At 45.3% G+C, this 20,646-nt stretch overlaps 1 protein-coding gene across 3 annotated transcripts in view; it reads left to right on the top strand.

Annotated features, from left to right (window-relative positions):
- Positions 1 to 20,646, top strand: part of SLC38A12 (solute carrier family 38 member 12) — a 593,784-nt gene that overhangs the window by 380,029 nt on the left and 193,109 nt on the right. For all 3 annotated transcript variants that reach the window (XM_085617088.1, XM_085617086.1, XM_085617087.1), the window contains exon 9: positions 6,924 to 7,017. In XM_085617088.1, coding sequence (XP_085473214.1) covers positions 6,924 to 7,017 — 94 coding nt within the window. The remainder of the gene's footprint in view (positions 1 to 6,923; positions 7,018 to 20,646) is intronic.

Raw genomic sequence — 20,646 nt, 5'->3', positions numbered from 1 at the left:
TCACACTAGTTAGCCCTCTATATTAAGCGTCCCATTACAAACAGACGCCAAACATGCAATATCATATATCGAGCACACAAACTCAATCTTTTTCCTGAAAAACTACCGGCCCATCTCTCTCCTCCACCTTCGCCGCCAAAGTCACAGAGAGACTCATAAACGCTCAGCTGACTGCCTTCATCGAAGAAAACTCCATGCTAGACTCCTCCCAGTCCGGATTCCGCAGCAACCATAGCAGCGTGACCGCCCTCCTTGCCCCCACCGACGACATCCGCATGCTACTCGACCAGGGCCACACTGCGGCCCTCATCCTAGTAGACCTCTCCGCGGCCTTCGACACCGTCTCTCATCACACCCTCGGAGCCAGAATGCACGATGCAGGGATACAAGGAACTACCCTTAACTGGATCTAATCCTTTCTCTCCGGCAGAACCCAGAGGATCAGACTCCCTCCCTTCCTATCTGAACCCACAGAGATCAACTGCGGAGTACCACAAGTATCATCGCTCAGCCCCACACTCTTCAACATCTACATGGCCCCAGCATAGTATCATACGCCTACGACACCCAGCTCATTCTCTCCCTCACGAAGAACTCCGAAGACACCAGACTCTGCTTCCAGGAAGGAATGATGGACGTCACAGTCTGGATAAAAAATAGCTGCCTGAAGCTCCTCATCCTCTGACCCTCCGTCTGGGACAACACCTGGTGGCCCTCGGGAGCCCACCCACCCCTACAGTCCACGCTCGGAACCTCAGCATCATCCTGGACTCCTCCCTCACCATGACCCACCAGATCAACTCCGTCGCCTCCATCAGCTTCAACTGCCTTCGCATCATCCGCAGGACATTCAAAGGATACCCTCTGAATGCAGAAAGATTGTCACCCACGCACTGCACTGCACCAGCAGACTGGACTACGGCAATGCACTCTATGCCGGAATCAAAAGAACTCTCTTACACAAGCTCCAAACTATCCAGAACACTGCAGCCAGACTCGTCCTTGGGACCCCACGGCACGTACACATGACCCAACACCTACGAGACCTCCACTGGCTCCCCGTCGAGAAGAGTCCCCTTCAAACTAATCACCCATGCCTACAAGTCCCTCCACAACATCGGATCCATATACCTCAACGAGAGAGTCTCCTTCCACGTACCCATAAGGAACCTCTGCTCCCCCGACCTGGCCCTGGCAGAGACCCCCCCGCAGAAACAGAACAGGTGAAAGAGCATTCTACGTCGCAGCCAAGGCCTGGTACGAGATCCCAGTTAACATCAGACGCTCCCCCCACCCTGCACACCTTCAGGAAGTACCTCAAGACCTGGCTCTTCGAAGGATCCGGAGCTGCAGTCCATACCAATCCCCCTCCCCCGCCAGCACCTTGAGACCCTCACGGGTGATTAGCGCGCTTTACAACCCCCTGATTGATTGGGTGAATGAAAGGATAATATTCTGGACCATCCACGCGATACTAGTCTCTTGTGACTTAGGAATTATTACATTAATATTTAAGGCCTGAAAAAAGAATAAATGAACACAGACATTGTCTCTTCATGTGCTAATTAAATGCTATGCTTTGATGATAGTCATTGTTACAAGTGACATGATATATGTGCCAAAGTCATATGAGATGGACCTAATCTGATTAACGTGGGTGCTGAACCACTATCAACCAATGCAAAGCTTGCAAGCTGTTTTCAATTTGAGAGGGGCTGTACTTTAGGTTCTGGGCACCACTAGAGAATTTTTAAACTCTGCCCATCATATTGTTAATAGGTGCAATGTCTTATTGTCTCAACCCCTCTGTGTATATTTGTCTCATTAAGCAGAAGCTTGCTTCTAGCGGTACCTCCAAGTTTTGTATGCGCACCATTTTTGTGTCACTCTTTCCCAATAGATCTGAATGCTCAGGCAGGTCCAGAGTATGTGAAAAAAGGAGCCCTCCTGACCACAGCCTCTCTGACAAAGTGCGGAGTCACCCCTTCCCATTTTGCGCTGGAGTGTTCTGGTGTAATACAACCTATGTAGGATGCAAAGTTGAACTAGTCGGAACCCAGCCCTAATGGCTACAACTCAAGTGCTCTGCAATGCCTCCTCCCAGTTGTCGTCCTCTAACTCTCCCACATCTGCTTCCCAGCCATCCCTCAGAATCTGCAAGGTGTGGGGAGTGTTATGCTTTATATTTTTGTATGTCAGAGAGATGGTCTTTTCCGTCATATAGTGCAAGAGGAGGCAATCCTCTAACTGTGCCGCCTCCGTCAGTGACATTCTGTTCACTATATGTGTCCCAAGGGCATGCCTCACCTGTACGTATCTGAACGACTCTGTCACTGCCAGCCTGTATTTCTTCTGAAAAGCTTTAAATGTCTCCAATGTGGATCCCTTGCATATATTACCCATGTGTTCTATGCCTACAATTCCCATTTGGAAAAACCCTGTAGGTCCCCAACCTCCTTCAGCAGGTCGCTATCCTATAGGTGGGTCCGCTCCGTCCGCTTCCCAGCCTAAAAATTTAGTGGCATCCCACCACCCTCCCACCCCTGTCTGCACGAGTCGGCAGTGTGCTCCCCAGCCTATCAAGGATCACTCAATAGCCCCTGGGTCCCATTACCTCTCTATCCACTCAAAGTTCCGGCATGACTGTCTGCAAAGACCCAGTTGTTCACCACCACAAGTTGCAAGGCCCAGTAGTATTTAAGGATGTCTGGGACTGCAATTCCCCTATCATAGACCTCTCTCTGCAATGTATAGAGGTCGGTGCGGGAGCCACCGCTGTCCCACAGGAGGAGCTGGACCTCATGGTCTACTTTACGAAAAATCTCTGGGGACACTAAACGGTGTATTTTGAAGTACATATAGGAGATGGGGCAGCTCCATCATCTGCGCAAGAGAGAGTGGCAGGTCTTACAAGTGACTGACAGTGCGACTAAATCAATCTAGCAATACGAAATCCCCAGGATCTCCAGTGACATAGATGCCAAGGTGTACAAGAAGCCCTCCTCCATGACAGGATCACAGCAGCCCGGGGTCAGACACGGAGCGCTGCCTGCCAAGAGATAGACGCAGGACTTGTCCCAGTTGATACGATAGCCGGCATGGACCCCGAATATTCCAAATATCTGCTGCACCCTGTCAATTGACAGTTAGGTCAAGTCAGGTAAATTAGTACATTGTTGGCATACAACGATATTCGCTCCTCCACTTACTGGCATGGCCCTCCCTCCACAGCAGGGGATCCCAACGGACCCACGCCGCAATTGGCTCAAGAGCTAAGGCAAAGATCATAAGGGACAGTTGGAAACCCTGCCTCATGCCCTTCAGTAGGGCAAAGGCCAGTGAGAGTGTGTTTTTAACCCGTACTCTCGCCATAGTGGTACAGGATCCTCACCTAGCTACACAATTTAGGGCTGGATCCAAAACGGATGAGGACTACAAATATGTCATTCCATTCAATGCGATTGAACGCCATTCTGGCATCCAAGGACAGTACTACCGCTGACTCAGAGTGCTCGCTCTTAGTCATGACAGCACACTGTAGAGGTATTGCAGGTTGAGGCTAACCCCTCCTCCCACCCGCCCCCCCCCATGTGTGGCATAAAACCAGACTGATCAGGGTAAATCACAGTAGTGATCACTTTGCATAGTCTAGTAGCCAGTACTTTTGCTAGTATTTTTGCTTCTATGTTGAGTAGGGATATAGGCCTGCATGGTCAGCGGTTTGTTCTTTTTGTGGATCACTACGATAGTTACCATTCACTGGCTCTCTGGTAACTGCCCCTGAGCCTCCTGAAACACGACCAACATGGTCCCTGAGAGTTTATTTGCCATGCCCTTATAGGGTTCCACCAGCAGTTTGTTCGGGCGGCTGCGCCTTCCCTGATTGAAGATCCTTAATTGCTTTTGCTATTTCCTTAGCCGTGAGGTTCCTGTTCAGGACTCCCCTGTCTTCATGAGCCCCGGGGGGTGAATATCCTTGAGGAGGGCCTCGTAATCCTCATTTGTCATGGTACTCGCGGAGGTGTAAACACCTTCAGTTTATGCAGCAAAGGCCTCCGCAATATCGGTGTTACTTTTCCTGATCATACCTGCCTGGCCCAAAATTTGCAGAACCAGGGTTCGACCCTGGTCTCGCCTCTAGCCACACCAGGAGTTTGCCTGCCTTATTACCCACGTCCTAGTCGGCGTTGAGCGTCCAGGGCGTTGGTGCAGGCCCCACTTTCTGCCAATTCTCGCATTTCATACTGTTTAAGGCAGAGCGGGTGTATGAAGTCAGCGACCTCTCTGGTAAGGTATCTTGAATACCTCCCATACGACACAGGCTTAGTCTACCGCGCCCTTGTTCTCTTGAAAGTAGTGGTCTGCCACCTCGCCTAACCCTCCCCTCAGGGCCCTGTCTTGCAGATACCAGGGATCTAGTCTTGGGATTACCATGCCGCGCCTCGTCTGGCTGTGCAGCTTGACTCCCACCAGTGAATGATCTGATATGCCCCTTGCTTTATGCGGTGCACTCCTAAACTTGTCAGCATACAATTGTTGTGTAAATATACAATCAAGATGGGAAAAGCTTTTGTGACCTGCGGAGAAGTAGGATAAACTTGATACATCAGTGGTTTGTGGTCACGCCACAGGTCTCCTATGCCCAGTGTCTCTACGAATGCTGGCAAGAGTCTGAGTGTACCCGTTGGCATTACCCGGCTCGCTCTGTTGACCCCCTGGGTCAGCTACTGCATACATATCTCCCCCAATATGAGAATACATTGTGGCTTATCCAATCTCTGTGCCCTGACGTTTGGAAGTGCCATGGCTTGCAGCCACAGCAGGACAAATACAGAGCAAATGTTTAGGGTGAGACCATCCCAGCTCCTTGATTGCACTACAAACCTGCCCAACGCATCACTCCATGTGCATTGCGCAATAAAGGGTATGGACTTTTGAATCCGTATCCAGGTCCCTCTAGAATCTGACGCGTAACCCGCATGTGCCAGCAGTACATAACCAAATCTATCCATCGCCTTGTAGGAGTTGTATTTATGATGGATTCCTACAGGAGAATCTAATCGGAAGCATGCCTCCTCAAATAATGAAGTACCACGTTCCTCTTGATCCTATTACCCAACCTGGTTACATTTCTAGGACAGTATGTTTAGTTACTTCTTGTGTGGTGTACCCATTGGTCTTTGAAAAGAAGGCTAGCTTGAGAGGATTTCTGTACTGTATCTGGTGGAAACCCGGAATCCAACACCATCCCCCCACTGTATCCTTGTGCTCCCGCCCAACGCGTGACCGCACATAAACAACATTTACAGAAAAACATTTGAGAATATTATTCCTTTTTCTCATAACGGCCCAACTCCACCCTCCTAGCTAACCTGCAACGCAGGCTTAGAACTGCCCACCGCCCCACCATGCAGAGTGTCTGTCACCACAAAACCTCTTTAGTCACAGCACTGGTGGGCTAAAGCTGCCTACCAGAAAACAAAAAAAGTATTGACAAATTATAGGATCCCAAATAAAGTCATGAGTTATCAATGCTTCTACTTCTGAGGTCACAGTAAGCCACCTAGTACCCTCACCTCGAGGTGTCACAAAGGAGAATAAGGCATGAGACCTCCATAGTCTGTGCCCATCCCAGGCGCCAACATGTGGGCTGTCTCAAGAGTGTAAGCCATCTTGGCCTTCAGTGTCATGGGTACCCCAGCTGTCAGGTCAGGCACCTAATCAGTACCTGTATGCGTTATTCTAGGGCACCCCCTAACCTGACTGCTTATGGTGGGCGCAGAGGAGACAAGCCGGGTGATCAGTGGCCAGACCTACCGGAGGTCTGGCCACTGATCACCGGGCGTGTTTCCTCTGCGCCCACCCCAGGCATCGTATTTCACCCCTCCAGCCACACCCAGGCATCCTTGGGTATGCTAAAGTGCCAAGACGTGCCCTCTGCAATCACTCAGACAACATCATATATTTCAGTTGTTTGGCCATCAGTGGCTTCTTAACTTAGTCAAATCCACGTCTTTGCCTTTACACTTGTAGTGTGAAGTCTGGGAAAAACATATTGTAGAGTTTTCAAATTTCATGTCTCCATGTGTGCGGGCTGTTATGAAGAAGTGTGTGTTGTGTTGTATAGTCCAGCATTCATAGACCATTTTCAGTGGATCTCTCCTCTTTCCAAAGTTACCAGATTTCAGGTTGCAGATACATTGTTTTATTTTGATGGTTCGCATAAATCTTTACACTTCATCATTGGTCCAAGGCCTCTGGGAAGTAATTCTGTGTTGCACAATTACCAGTTGTCAAGTTGTATAGATTGAAAAGTCCAATGGTTTGGGCGACAATTTACTTTTTGATTCCATAAGATGATATATGGGTGATTATTGCGCGTACTTACTCCTGCCTTTTAATAAATCAATGAAAATGTAAATGTGCACCGTGGTGTTTAGAATTTGGTTATTTCTATTGTGGGAAAAAACAGCAACGTTTCGTAAAGAAGTTTTACAATGTGGAAATTGTAAGTGAAGTATTTAAAAATGAATGTATAAAATTGTAATTTGTAAGTAATATTTACCTGTGTTGGTACTGGCCTTTTCCTTTTTCCGCTTAAATTATTGTAAAAGTATTGTATTACAGGTATATGCCATAAATAAAAACAAGCAACCAAAATGAATCTCTAGATCCTCACTAGTTCTTCAGTTTGGTTTGGTGTATCTACAGCTATACACTCACCATGGCTATTCTAAAGGTTTGAATTCTAGACCTCCTGCTTCCATTCCCTATAGTAGCTCTCCTGCTTGATATTACAGGGTTGGGTTTCTGAGTCCCATTCTTGTTGACTGTGATTGCTTTTGCATCCTCTTCGTGTTTGTTTCTCGTCCGAGTAAGGAATTCTGATTTCTTCATTAGTGACTGATGTTCCTCTTTTACAGATTGCGTTTACTCTCCTTCTTGGCCCATTCACCTTCTTCAATGTTCAAAAGACAAAGTATCTGCAGATCATGACTTCTTTGATGAGGTGGATTGGTGAGTACTTTCTTCTCCAGTTCTGATTCATGTCCTTGTTCCTTGGCAATATATGATTAACTTGTGGGAAAGAAGATCCAGATGTGATCCTTGATGAAGCGATCATGGAGCAAGGGATTGGTGTGGTGCAGTTCTTGATCTCTACATATTTATTGTAATGGGAACTTTGGATGCCTGGGTGCCCTTCCATATGCTGCGCAAGGTAGAGACAAACTATGGTAGGTTTCACGAGTTTCGACTAAGGAAAGATTGTAGCACAGTTGAGAGAAAAAAGGTGAAAGAGGAACAGACCAATATCGGTGACTGGAGGTCAAGGACTAGTGAGGATTTTGTAAGCTAAGACACTGCCCAGATCTCAGGGATCTTCTAAATGACGAATAGGATGTCACCAGCAAGTGCTGAAGGCTCTGTGTGCTTGCATAAGGTAGGGTAATGGTCAGAGCTCTTGTACCTTCTGTAGGTATAGAAAGTAAGTCACCAGCTACGACAGAGAACCGCATACACCTTTGTAGGATCTGCAGAGTTGCACAGCAGCCAAGAGAGCGTGAACTTTGTATCTTCCCTTTGTGTCTAATGTAGGCCAGACCGGTTGATGATTTGTGAGGCTGCTCAGCAGCCAGGGAGAGTGTGTCTTCGATATTTTGTGAAGACTGGAGAAGAGATTTCATCACTATCGTAAGAAACGTATTTTAGAGCCTGCACAATAACACTATAGAATTGGAGGGTTTCAGAGGAAGTGTGTCAGTTTTCACTAGTGTTTTGAAATCCAGTTTGGTGGAGTTCCTTGAGTCAAGACAGTGCTGGTACGAAGAAGGGTTGCAAGAAACTGTAGAAAGAACGATAGCTTAGCTCTGCTGCTGGTGTCTAGAGAAGTGATATGATGTTGATCTTTGATTGTTAGAACAACCTTGAAAGGTTGCATTTGCTTTTTAATTGGATTATGTGCTGTATAATAGTGCAGATTTTTATCATTTTTAAATAGCTTGAATTGGATGTTTTTGTTATTTCTTTCAACAACCTTATATGTTTACTGGTGCAGATTAGGACACCGTAAAAGGCACAGAAGACCTTGAAACGGCTGCACCAAACTGTGCTTTTTGCTTTATTCCACACAATGGTCTTGGTGACCCAATAGCGTCGCTTGATCATGCCATATAGGTGAGCAAATATTCTGTCACTTTTATAACAACCCTATTCAGATCTGTTATCGCTAGTGAAAGCTCATCCCTTGGACATTTTGGTGGTTGCCATCACATGGCGCTCCGATATTTTTAACGTTGTAAGTTTTTTTTCAATCCTCATGTGTGTCACCTACCGTCTCTTTTTCTATAAAATGTCCTGTAGAGTTACAGGCCGGCAAACCTCGGGTTGCAGCTTATCTTATGAAATGAGGCAGGCGTGGCCTCCTTCGGAGACAGGCAAGCAGCTCCTGAGGCCTAGTGAATTGAAGTATGCCTGTCTGGTCAAGCAGCATCTCATCCCTCCAGATACTGCTCTCTAAAGGCTCTTTTAAGACTCTGTCTCAGAGGCAGGGGACAGACGCTGATGGAGTGCTGGGTTGCCTGCCTGAACCCAGTTTGTCTCTAAGCAAAAAATGTAGATTTAATAATTTTGCACGTTATGTGAACTGTAAAGTATTAATGGTTTCTCATACAATTTGGAATTGCTTCATCAGAACATTGCACATATGAGCTAATGTAAATTGTAGTTTGTTACAGCTTTTTTGATGTAAATATATGGAAGTAAAATTTTAATTTAGTGTACTGTTCCATAGAATAAAACAATTAAAATTAAAACGGGAATGTATTATGGTTGCACATTGTTCAAGGCTGTCTTTGGCACCGACTAATGCTTACTTCTCACCAATTGGCTGATCTTGTTCTAGCCTCGCTTATTTATTTGAGAGTTTATTTGAGACCATCTGAGTCAGAGCGCCCCACAACAGCAACTGTCCACAACAAAGATAACAAGCATAGTAGACATTTATGCTGCACAATGTGAAACAAACTGCGTCCAGATGCATGGAGCCACTGGCCCGAACTGCGCACAGCCACTGGCCATGCACTGCGGCGGGCTCCAGATATAGTGACAATATTCAGTGACTCGCTCTCTCCACCCATGGAAGTGGGGCCAGGACTTAGCCAGAAGAGAAGGGGAAGTCAGGGGCGTAACACAGGCCCCCAAGCTGCAGGGTGCCCCCTCAGCACTGTACTCACGCCAGAGAGCTCCGGATTAAATCCGGAGCGGGGGGCCCTCTCTGTACCTTGCAGGGGGGCCCCTTCAACTTTCGTTACGCCACTGGGGGGGGGGTATATCTTGATCAGCTTGTTTCATGCCAAGTCTCAGCACTAACTTAATGATAACATCTAACATCTAACGTGAATTGATTAAAAAGGGAGGAGCCGGGCTGCGCGGTATGCAAACACTGCATTCAGGTGAATAGCCTCTCACAGGGAGCACGTCAGTACCTAGCAGCTCAGCTCACTAAAGCCAGTGTAACGAAGGATTCAAAAATTAACTTGTGTTTAGGGCAGTTTCAGATCAAAAATATACTGTCTTTAGTCAGTCTTTCAGTCAAAGGATGTTTGACTAACTTTTTTTTACTCTGTAACTCCCCTCCACCGAGGCAATCCTCAGCATGAAACTTTATTTATGAGCAGCTGCTTTAGAGGATAAGCTTTATGTACCTGCTACAAAATTTAACAAGCATGGGCAAAGCCAGTATGTATTGTGTTGGCCAACAGCCTTATGCCTTTGTCAGTGCTTGTTTTGTTTTGTCCTGATTTGTAAAAAACGTTATTGTTGGGAAAGCTGACAGTTCCTACCTATCTTAATTTTTTTAAAAAAATACAAACATTGGCTAACCGCAAAAATATTATTTTGGTCTCAGAAAGCACTCATTGCAATAGATAGTAGTCTTTGCACTTAACAGAACTATTTTGTGTGTATTTGTACTCCACATGAAAGATGTAAAGGAACTACTTTGTGTGTGGAAGGACTCCATGTGAAAGGATGGAACGCCGTCAGTCACAGTTAAATTAGTGGAATAAGCGGTCTGACCTGCTGCTCCATACTGTATGCTGTAGTGGGCGTAGGAAAAATGTGAATGACACAATAACAGACCAAACGGTAAAGAGGGCTGGCTCAAAGCCCCTGGTGGTAAATATATTATTTGCATTGATATAGTGTTAATGGCGAGATTACATATATTTGTAGTCAAATCAAAAGGTCCTGACTAGCGCCAGCGTAAAAATAAGACCGTTGTGATTTGTGCACAAATACACGTGAGGCGAGCGACATTCACTGAAAGCAGCTGAGAAATGTGTCACATAAAGAACACGCTCGCTCAGAATCTCTCTGTTCATGCCGGTCATCTCTCTCCAAGGTAGTCTGCTTCCTAGCATAGTATTTGGGTTTTTGTCTCACATAGATGCATTGTTTGCATATAATCTCATCCTAGATGTTTGAAATATTTCAGAAAGTAACCTTGAGGTGTAGCTGTATTATTTCTGCTGGGTACAAACACCATTTCAAATTCGTGCAGACTCCCTGCTTGTAGTGGCACATGTCGCTTATGAGGATTGGTGCAGGTAACATGCTCAATTGATCGAATATTTCAAGAGTATCTCTTCAAATTAACTTTTAAACCAATGCCTTTCAGCTAACTTTTCACGAGCGGCGCAGAATGCACCATTTTACCCTGTATTTAAAAAAAAAACTCGGAGGTTGGATCCATCTTCAATACTCCCTTGGAACAGTTACACTTGCTTGCTTTGCTCACGTTGTGAAATTTGGCCTGGGTGTTTACACCACACCTCTTCCAAATGTATCAGCTACCTCTTCTATCGGTCACCATTCCTTTAGTAAAATACAGAAATGATACTATTTTTAGGTCTCGTCTGAGACAGCGCTTTAGCGCTGCTCTGGCGAGACTTATAGTAAGCGAGTTTTGGCAGTGCAAACAGTGGCTTTTCAGGCCTCCAAATACAGTGCATGTGCGTCGGCCGGGCGCGCGCACCATTTGGAGGCCTGAAAGCACTCGTTTGCTTTCACTTTCGTGGGCTGCACGGCCGCTTTGATGTGATCGCGATTACTTTCACACACGCACATACACAGCTGTGCCACTGCACCTGCTGCACCTTCTCTTTCCAGACTTCACAGAATACGTTTTTCTGGGTTTTTTGTGTGTCCCTTATTGGATAGCATTATTTATTGCAAAGCATGGAGTCCTTATTACCCTCTGCATTTGGACTGTTTACAATTTCATTTAGCTGTGTGTTGTAATGAGAATGTGCACATCTCATGTCAAAGACCAATTATACTCGTAAACTCAATCCATGTTTCTCTTTATCGAACAGCGACAAACCTTTCTGGACGACTCAACTCAAAGTTATGCTTTACTGTAGGATTACGATATCATGAAAATCATATTTTAGTTGATGTTTTATTGATCTAATTATTAATAAAAAATACTAATTATTATTTACTCTGTTGTGGTATATATTAGGCCCGGTTAAAATGCTGTTACGAGGCGCAATTTTGCGGTACGATAGTAGCACAAAATTCCAGAAATTAAATTATTTCACCATGCTGCGTATTTATGCACGTGCTCAAAGGCAGCATGCAGACTACCAGAACACGAGTGGCTGCTTCTTTCCAGGAGATTTTTTTTCAGCTCAAACGTGTCCTCTGCACTAACACATCATGCGCTCAAGTATACTGCCAAATGCTAGTTTTATATTTCTCATAATTCTGTGTAATTTCGTCTAACATTTCAAACATTTCACGTACTTATGCATATGCAAATAATGCGAATTTTGGACACTCCCTATAACACGCATTTGCAATTCAATAGGTCTCGCATTTACGCGAGTTTGAGATATTGACATTGCAAATGACAATGCCTTTTATTTTTGTTTTTAAAACCTAAATAAAAGGCATTCTCATTTACAATGCCAATAGCTTAAACTCGTGTAAATACGAGACCTATTGCATTGCAAATGCTTGTTTAGCATTGTTCAGAATTGCTACAAAGAAATAAAAAGCAGTAGACCAAAGGATGCAGCAGAGTTAAATTCCTTATTTACACCTAAGGGAACAAAACCCAAGATGTGATTCTCTTACCGTGCTACGGTGCCATACAATTGTAGCAGTGTGCAATGAAGCGTAACATAACATTTTGTAGTGAGCTGCAAATCCTTGTATGTTCCACCTGTTGTATTTTTTTGCCAGACCTTTGGAGACAGATGTCTACATTCGGCATTTGATGTTGGTTTCTTCCAAAGGCCCCAAGAGTCAATTCCGCTGTGATCCATCTGGTTGGTCCTGTCCGGCCAGTCACCCAGATGGCGGGTGTACATATGTACTTAATCTGCATTCCCTTAGCTCACGCTGTCACCAGATTTCTGTGTTCCCGTGGCCTCCTTGACATCCGCTAATGCCTGCAATTTGTCACTGCACAGTAAATGTTCTCATGTACACCACCTTCGTTTTTCATTCCCAGGGGCTAATTAACAATTAATCAGCAGAGAAAAGACATGTTCTTGAAACTGGCAAAGTGTTTTCCTTCCAGGATGCAATCAATATATTTCCTAGTTCATCTTTAAACCTTGCCCTCTGTAGCACGGAGACAATAGACCGTGATGGGTAAGCAAAGCAGACCCAGAAGATGGACAGGTCTAGCAACACTTTTACACCACACAACTCCCATTTATTTTGCAGTTGAGTTGCATGTTTGCAGGTGCAGCTAGAGAAGCCTTGAGAAAAAAAAAACGTATTTTTCTTTGATACTACCTGTCACTCTTCATGCAACGTGAAAGAAAATAAATAATTAAAGAAAGACGCTTTGTCTTCTAAAAATACATGTGAAAATGATGGTTGGCAACTTACCTCCCTAGCATCAGTTGGGCCCAACATATCTGCTAGTGTCCAAGCGATCTCGAGTAAGCATCCTCGTGTTCATGTCCAGCAGCACAATGCTTGTTCTGCACTGAAGTGGAGCATATCATTCTATTTACCTACATCTGCAACGTGGTGGTTAGGGCCGACTGTGCCTAAGCCATCATTTCATCCTCTCTTCCCTTCCATTTAAAAATGCAGCTGGAAGCACAGCAGTATAGAGCTTCGAAATTATAGCCATTTAATTTATTATGTGGTTATTGAAGATGTCTGGTGAGGATGCCGTTCTCCCTGCTCCATCTCTTGCCATCCTTCTTCACCTCCATGCAGAGCACTTTGAAGCAGTGTAGGCTATCGCATCAGTGCTGTATAGAGACATTGATCTTCTTAGCTTTGGTCTACCCAAATTTCGTCTCTCTGTGCTTATTTACCACAAAAAGCGGAGCGTCGATTCCACACCTTTGACTGACCATTTACTGACATTTACAATGAACGACTAGTCTTTCTTCTAACCTATTTTTAATTTTTTTAAATATACATCATTTCAGAAATTCAAATTGATTTAAAAAAAAAACACAGAAGCAGTTAAAATACATTTAATAATCTTAAAACCTGTGTTCTGCTTCAAAACACATCAGATTTCTTAAGGATTTTTCCTTTGTAAAGTATTGCTATGCCAAACATAGGATCGGTCATGCCTTTTATTTCGTATGAATAATGAAAACCACATATTTGGGATTTTAGTTTAAGCAATTGCTCCCACTTGTCAATAAGTGGTGCCATTGGACTCGCATTGTATTGCTTCTGGATGTGACGGCACAGAGCTGTGTATAAGCGCCACCCCTGCTCCCTGACATTAATTCCTTTCTTTCCGCCTCCTTCAATATGGATCTTGAGCATCCCTGCCAAACTGTTTGGTATCTTATCAACCCTGAAATTCTCTTTTTTGATGACATCGTACTACGAAAATGTCTTCCAGAAGTTGAAAGGCTTCAGACCATGCCATAACTGCAGGAGACAGATGTGGGTTACGAACCTCCACAACATCGTGTGTGTTATCTAGGGTCTCAACATGATTCGAGAGCCTAATACGAATGCTCTCTGATGCACTTGAAGACCATGAGGGAGAGCAAGACAATAGTGTATGTTGCCAACTTCAAGAAATGAGGCAACTTGTGACCCACTTCTTGGGCCTGCTCCAAATTTTGGGCCCGTTCCCGCTCTAGGTCTTGATCCCTATCCATCATTGGAAAGATAGAAAACGAAGTTTAAAGACCAGCCTTGCCATAAACACTGGAAGTCTAAATGGCATTCGTCTCTTCCCATCACTTCCATTCTAGGGAGAAGCCTCACAGTCCGCTCTCACAGGATCAGACTTGGACTTCGACTTGGAGCCCATTCCTACTATGGTCTGACTTGTCCCAAGCTTGCCCTGCCGCCATTGCCCCTGCAGCAAGTGGAAGCATTCAAAGAGGCCATGATGAAGCTGTTAGCACGATTCTAGGTCCCTCTGGAGCACCGTAGGGCCCCATGGATCTGCCGGGGCCTCCAGTCTGATTTCTGCAAGTGGGGGTGACCCTGGAGCCTACTGATACCTTTAGGCCCTCTACCATACTCCAAGCCAGCCCACACGTCAACATCTGTGCCAAAGATAATGCCGGTTCCAACCCCTGCAGCCCTAATCTTGGCTTTCAAAAAATATATTCCAAATTCAACCCAGACACCATTTTTTTTATCCGGAACTGTCATTGGCCCAATCTCAGCCAATGCCTTTTCAAGAAATAATAAAAAGACAGCTTCTGGTCTGGGAGAATTCCCAACCCTCAAGCTAGTAATATCAAAGGATCAAGGCATTATTTGGCTCGGATTCAGGCTGTGTTCAGGGTTTATAAAACATTCTGTAAAATGATGATCATAGCAAGCAGAAGGCCAATATGAACACTTCCTGCATCATTATACTGATGACGGGCTGTATGTAATATGCTAGTTGCCTAGATTCTTCTCTTGAGGCAGAACTGGACTCCCCACTGGGTCCCCCTACAGAGGAGAGTGTTGTCTCTTTTGCGATAGAAGTCCACAGAGCTGCAAAAGTGCTGCAACCAAAGCAAATCGCCTACGGCATTGTAACCTGGGCCTGCACAATTAGTGCTCTTTCTGCCTTTTAATGAGGCTCTGGCAAGGGCCTTGACCTGGTCTGCAAGGCCTCATATCCCTGCTCCTGGGGTCCCAGACTTTCTGACCCAGCACACAGCTCGGGAGAGCCTGGTGGTTCAGGCTTCCACCAGCAAGGTGAACCCTTATGATTTTCCCATGACTCCGTCAGACAGTAATTAAAACACATTGACTCATTTGATAAGAGGGTTTTCTTCTCTTCCAGTTTTACATTGGGGTCCCGTAACACTGTGTGTCTGCTAGGGTGTTGTAGTCGTGTCCTCTATGTATGTTCAGCAAGATCCTGTTCCTGAAGAATTCAGAAATGTACTTGCATACACAATCCATGATTGTCAGGGTGTGGCTAAACACAGACTTATTTGAGGTCAATCTAATAGTTAAATATGAATCTTTATTGTTAGAAATTCTTGAGTCAAGTAGAATTTTTTAAAATTAATTTCTGAAATTCTTGATAGACCAACACGTTCTTGACGACATGTTGCTTCCCCGGGGCCAAAATATTAATATTACAAAATGCTGTAATTGTAATACAGCAGAAAAAGAATAATTAACATGATTACAATATTATAACGATATGAAGAATAACAGATCATAGTGAAATGAAAGAAAATAAGTGAAAAATGCAAATAATTTAATATATTGATGTATACAACATAACAATGAGAATAACAATGTCATCAAATGTAGACGTTGTAACCCAAGCTAAGGAGAACAACCCAAAGCTTGAAAGATTAATGACTGGTGCCAGGGGAAAAGAGGGAATATATACTTATTAAAACAAAATAGCAAAAAGAAAAAGCAAATTCCAGATTGGCATTCCTTATATGCAAAAAAGTGCTACATGCTTATCACAATAATCAGAATTAGTAAGAAAGTGAACCAATTTGAAGTGACAGTATATGTGAATTGAGAAAAACGAGAAAAGACACATCGTGCTGGTATACCAAATTTGCAATAAAGCCGAAGTGAATAATATATAACTAAAAGTGCTACCAAGATCATGAATAACTGAGATTAAGATTGATCAGCAAGATTATGCATACCAATATTAAATTCTCTGTTTGTAGAAAAAATGTGCAATGATGATTAGAATGGAAATTCTCCTGAGTCTATAAAAAGGAAGGTTAGCGTCTTTTTATTATAGAAAACACAGGGCTGGGGGGGGTTAAGGGAACATTTCAAGAAAACGTACCTTACCGCAGCGTCTCTCCGTCGTCTTTTCTCGCGTCTGGAATGAAGCAGGCCGCCAGGCTCCCCTGACCAATAACAACGCTGTAATGCAGCATTGTGATTGGTAAGCACCCAGGCTCTCCTGACCAATCACAACGCTGCAATGCAGCGTTGTAATTGGTCAAGGCGCCATGGTTCGTCGCTCAGCCAGGGACTAGGGGCCTCCATGCAGGCTGGAATGCAGCCTGCATGGAGAACAGAGAAAGTGCGCATGACTGTGGCCAAACAGTCATGTGCACTTAGGAGTGTGCTACCACTCCTCCCCTGCTCTGCAGCCCCGCCCCGTCACGCAATGCTGCCGCAGCAGGAAGGCAAGATAAAATGATAAAAACATTGTTATTATTCTATTTTTTCCTTTCTTGTATTGCTTCAAGGCAGTGGGGTGATGCTCCTCTGCCTTAGCAGAGGAGCCGCCACTGTTGTTGACTCTTAAGACTGTTTGCTCCATTTCTATTACTTCTGTCAACTGTGTCAGTGAACTGCAGGCACTGTCAGTGCAGCCTCCATATACAACCTTCTTTTCTGTCAAATTGGTGCTTTGGACTCATGCTTCCTTTTTACCAAAAGGCGTGTCACCCTTCCACGTGGGACAGTCCATAACGCTTCTCACTTATTTCTCTCTGCCGTATCCTTCTGAGGAGGAAAGGCTTCACTAGTTAAATCTCATTGACCTCACTGAGAATAACAAGCTTTTTGTTGGTTTTGCTAATGCAGAAATGGAATGGCAGTTCAGAAGCAGACCTTGTCTGGATGGATCACCCTGTGCATAAATATGTGTTATGCCCTGCTGAAGGAAGAGTGTCCTTAAGGCATTCAGGCTCATTTCGCCAGAGCCAACGCCACCAATACAGCATTGGCAAGTGGTGGTCCATTGTTAGACACCTGGTAGGCTCCTCCATGGGCATACGCGCACACAGTCACCAGGTATTACTATTGTGACAGTCAAGTCTGCAGGGAGGGCCATTTTGCATATAAGTCCACTCCTCAGACGCTCCAACTATTGGGAGGCACTGCCTTTAAATCGTTTAAAAACTTTTAGACTCTGTGGTTAGAAGTATCTAACCGATACCTTCGGTAATGCTCTATCTAGTGGACTACCAATCCCTCACTGTCCTCTCTCCTCCCTGTTCTATGGAGAGGACTTTTATCATTTTAAAAATATTTCAGCTTTCGGTTCGGCACACTGTCACGTTTGCAATCTGTCAAAGTCGATTGCGTCTGAGGCGTCAGAAGAATTGAAACAGAAAATTTACGTCAGCGTTTAGTGGTGGTGGAGCTGACATACAGGGCCATAAAGTCACTTCTGGAAACAGTACAGTATCAATAGCACTACCGACCTGTGCTCGGGAACTGCTGCTAAAAACTTTCCTGATCCAGTCTGACGCCTGAGAGAATTTAAAAGGTGAGGAATAGGTGGTAAGATAAAGTAACCACCAAAAAGAGGGTTTTAAATTAAGTAGCTCGATCAGCTAGAAAATTCTGGTAGAAAATCCATCCAGTTAAACAAATCAAAGTGAAAAGAGATGTGTAGTTAAGTGGGAAGAATCTTTCTTCGGCCCCTTTTTCAAAACAGGAATTTTTATATGTTCAAATGAAGTTAGGACACAACCTTAATGAGAGTAAGGCCAAGCCTCAAATTTAAAGAAGCATTGGCATAGCCAATAGGTCTTGCCTTTGAGACGTTAGAGGTGTTTAGCGAGAGCTATTGGCAATGTTTTTAAGGTATGTTATAGAGCAATGTGTCCTTGTATATTTACTGTAATAACTACTGTAGCAACCATGGTGTTTATTTACAAGGCAGTAAACCATTGAGTTTATTTACTAGCCCCTTGTCCTACTGGTGCAACTGTTTTTATATGTGCAAAAGGGACGTACCGGTAGCGCAAGGGCCTTGTAAATAAGCCATTGTGTGTTTTAAGTAAAGCGGGTAGGGAGTAATAAACAAACACATAAACAAAGCGTGTCTGTCTGGTGATTTTTCGATAATTGTAGAGGCCTGTACCACCGCAGTTCCAGGGCTTAATTGCGATGTTACTACTGCTGTCCTATACGAGCTGTGGTAGCAGATCACACATGCAGTATGCGATCCGTGTGCCCTGGGAACACTTATTGCTAATGATGTATGGAGTAGGGAGGGAGATGGGCATTGTAACGACAGTAACACTCCAGGGTGAATGAGTGCAGGAAGTTGCATGAGGGGGAGGGCTACGGTGCAAACGGTGTCCCGACGCGAAGAGGAGGGAAAGGGTTGGAAAAGAGCGGGTAGCCAGTGCCGAGAGCCTGCATCACTCCGAGAAAGGCAGATACCATGAGCGGCAGGCAGCCCGGGGTCTATGGCAGGCGGAGGAAGCCGGACGTGCGCTCCGAGGTATAACGACCTGCTGTGGGGGCATCGGGAGGGGGCGCAAGGGAGTAATAAATAAACACATATAAACAAAAAAAGCCGACCTCATGAGAACATTCAATGAATGCAAAGAAATAAGGTCCAATGTATGACCAGCCATATGAGTGGGGCAGTTTACACATTGTTCCAGATTAAAGCCCTGCAGCGTGCTCACAAACTGCTTAGGAGTAGGGTAACTCGCGTCATCAATGTGCAGATTAAAATCACCCAAGACCAAGCAACTTGAATGCAGTATATAAAGTTGGCCAAGCAGGTCTGCTAGCCGACGAAGGAACTCAGTGGAGTTGTTAGAAGTTTTTTTATATTAATGTTCGGCAGGGTAAAGCCGATTCAACATATTAGAAAAAGCAAGACCTTCAATGAGACCACAATTTGTCAGCTTCTAAGTAGTGCATACCATAGTGTCTGCACACAACCGCTGTCCCCTCTCCCTTCCGGGTGACGCTGTACTTAACACACATCTCCGCAGTAATGTCCGATCGGAGGCTTCGGATCGATACACTAATGCGCGTAATTGGACGCAGCGAACAGGGCAGCCCGCCATGGAGTTAAGTGGCCTGACCCCTCGGCACCCTCCTGCAGATGGCTACCAGATGGGGGCGGGACGCGGGGGGCTTAGCACTGGCGGGAAAAATATGGTTCATAGTCTGCGCCAACTGTATGAAATCCGAGGGGGGGCCCTGGGAGAGCTGGGGAGACCTCCAGACCCAGGGCCGTGTCACAAGAGGTTTGCTGGATGTAATGAGACATGGGGGGTACTTCTTACACACGTTCACAGCAGTCATGTTTGGGGTGAAATAAGTAGACACCACATTCGGAAGAAAATGTAAATATGATGTTAGCATCAGTTCCCTGCTTCCTTAGTTATCACGGCCTCCCCAGAAGTGACCGAAGAACGAACACTGGTTCCCTCGTGAAAGAGTCCGTGATTGTAAGAGATACACGCACATCCGCATCAGTGCAATGCACAAGCATAGTGAAAATACATTTCATGGCTTAGAGTCTGAGTGTGAAAAAAGCACACACAGTGGACTGGAGTCAACGCGCAGGATTTGTGTCTGCAGCTCTTTGTCCACTTTAGTGCTGCCTGGAGCAGTTTCACAAGAGGCCGCCAAGGTTATGAATTGTTGTTAACTGTTTGACAATGCAACACATAGGTAGGATCAGTACTATAGGAGTATGTGTGCGCAGCATCAGTACTATAGGTTCGAGGCATATGAGCTGCAGATTACACACTGTGCATAGATCGCCATCTGGTGTTGGGCCCGGATGTTTGCACTTGTTTTTGTCTTGGAAAGTCTTTGGAAGTCACGAGGTATGTGACTCCTCCTTTGGATGATAGTGTGCATGGGCATCGGCTCCATCCTCAGATTGTTTTTTTCCGCCATGGGGCTCGGATGTGTTCTCGCTTTCCAGTTCGGAACCGTTAACGGTTTTCTCTTTCGACGCACAATCCTTCCTTTCTCGACGGTATTGTTTCGATCGCGCTTCCAATCACACGTGACCCTTCAACTTCGAAGTCTTCGATTCCGGTCGTCGACGAAGGCCTTCGGGCCTACATGGGCCTCATCTCCGGCTCATGGAAAGGACGTCATTTAAAAAGTGTCCTTGATGTGGGTCGAAGTTTCCCCACACCGACCTGCATGAGGTGTGCAACCTCTGCCTCTCACCGGAGCACGAGGCCAGAGACTGTCCAGCTTGTGCCTCCTTCCGCTCCAAGAAAACGATCTGGGACCGACGAGCTCGCAGAACCATGGCGCGCTCGTCATCTTCGATCCCCGACGACTTCGTCGACGTTCCGGAGCAGGGTCGAGTCAAAGAAACCATCATCAGCGCCTCTGAAGCAGATGATTCCGACGTCGAAGACCTCACTCCAGCTCAAAGGGCCGTGAGTACAGACATCGACCCCGACCCACACCCCCCCT

Source organism: Triturus cristatus, chromosome 7, assembly GCF_964204655.1.
Source record: "Triturus cristatus chromosome 7, aTriCri1.1, whole genome shotgun sequence".
NCBI lineage: Eukaryota > Metazoa > Chordata > Amphibia > Caudata > Salamandridae > Triturus > Triturus cristatus.
The sequence above is the reverse complement of the archived record's forward strand: the minus strand, read 5'-3'. Positions and strand labels throughout refer to the sequence as shown.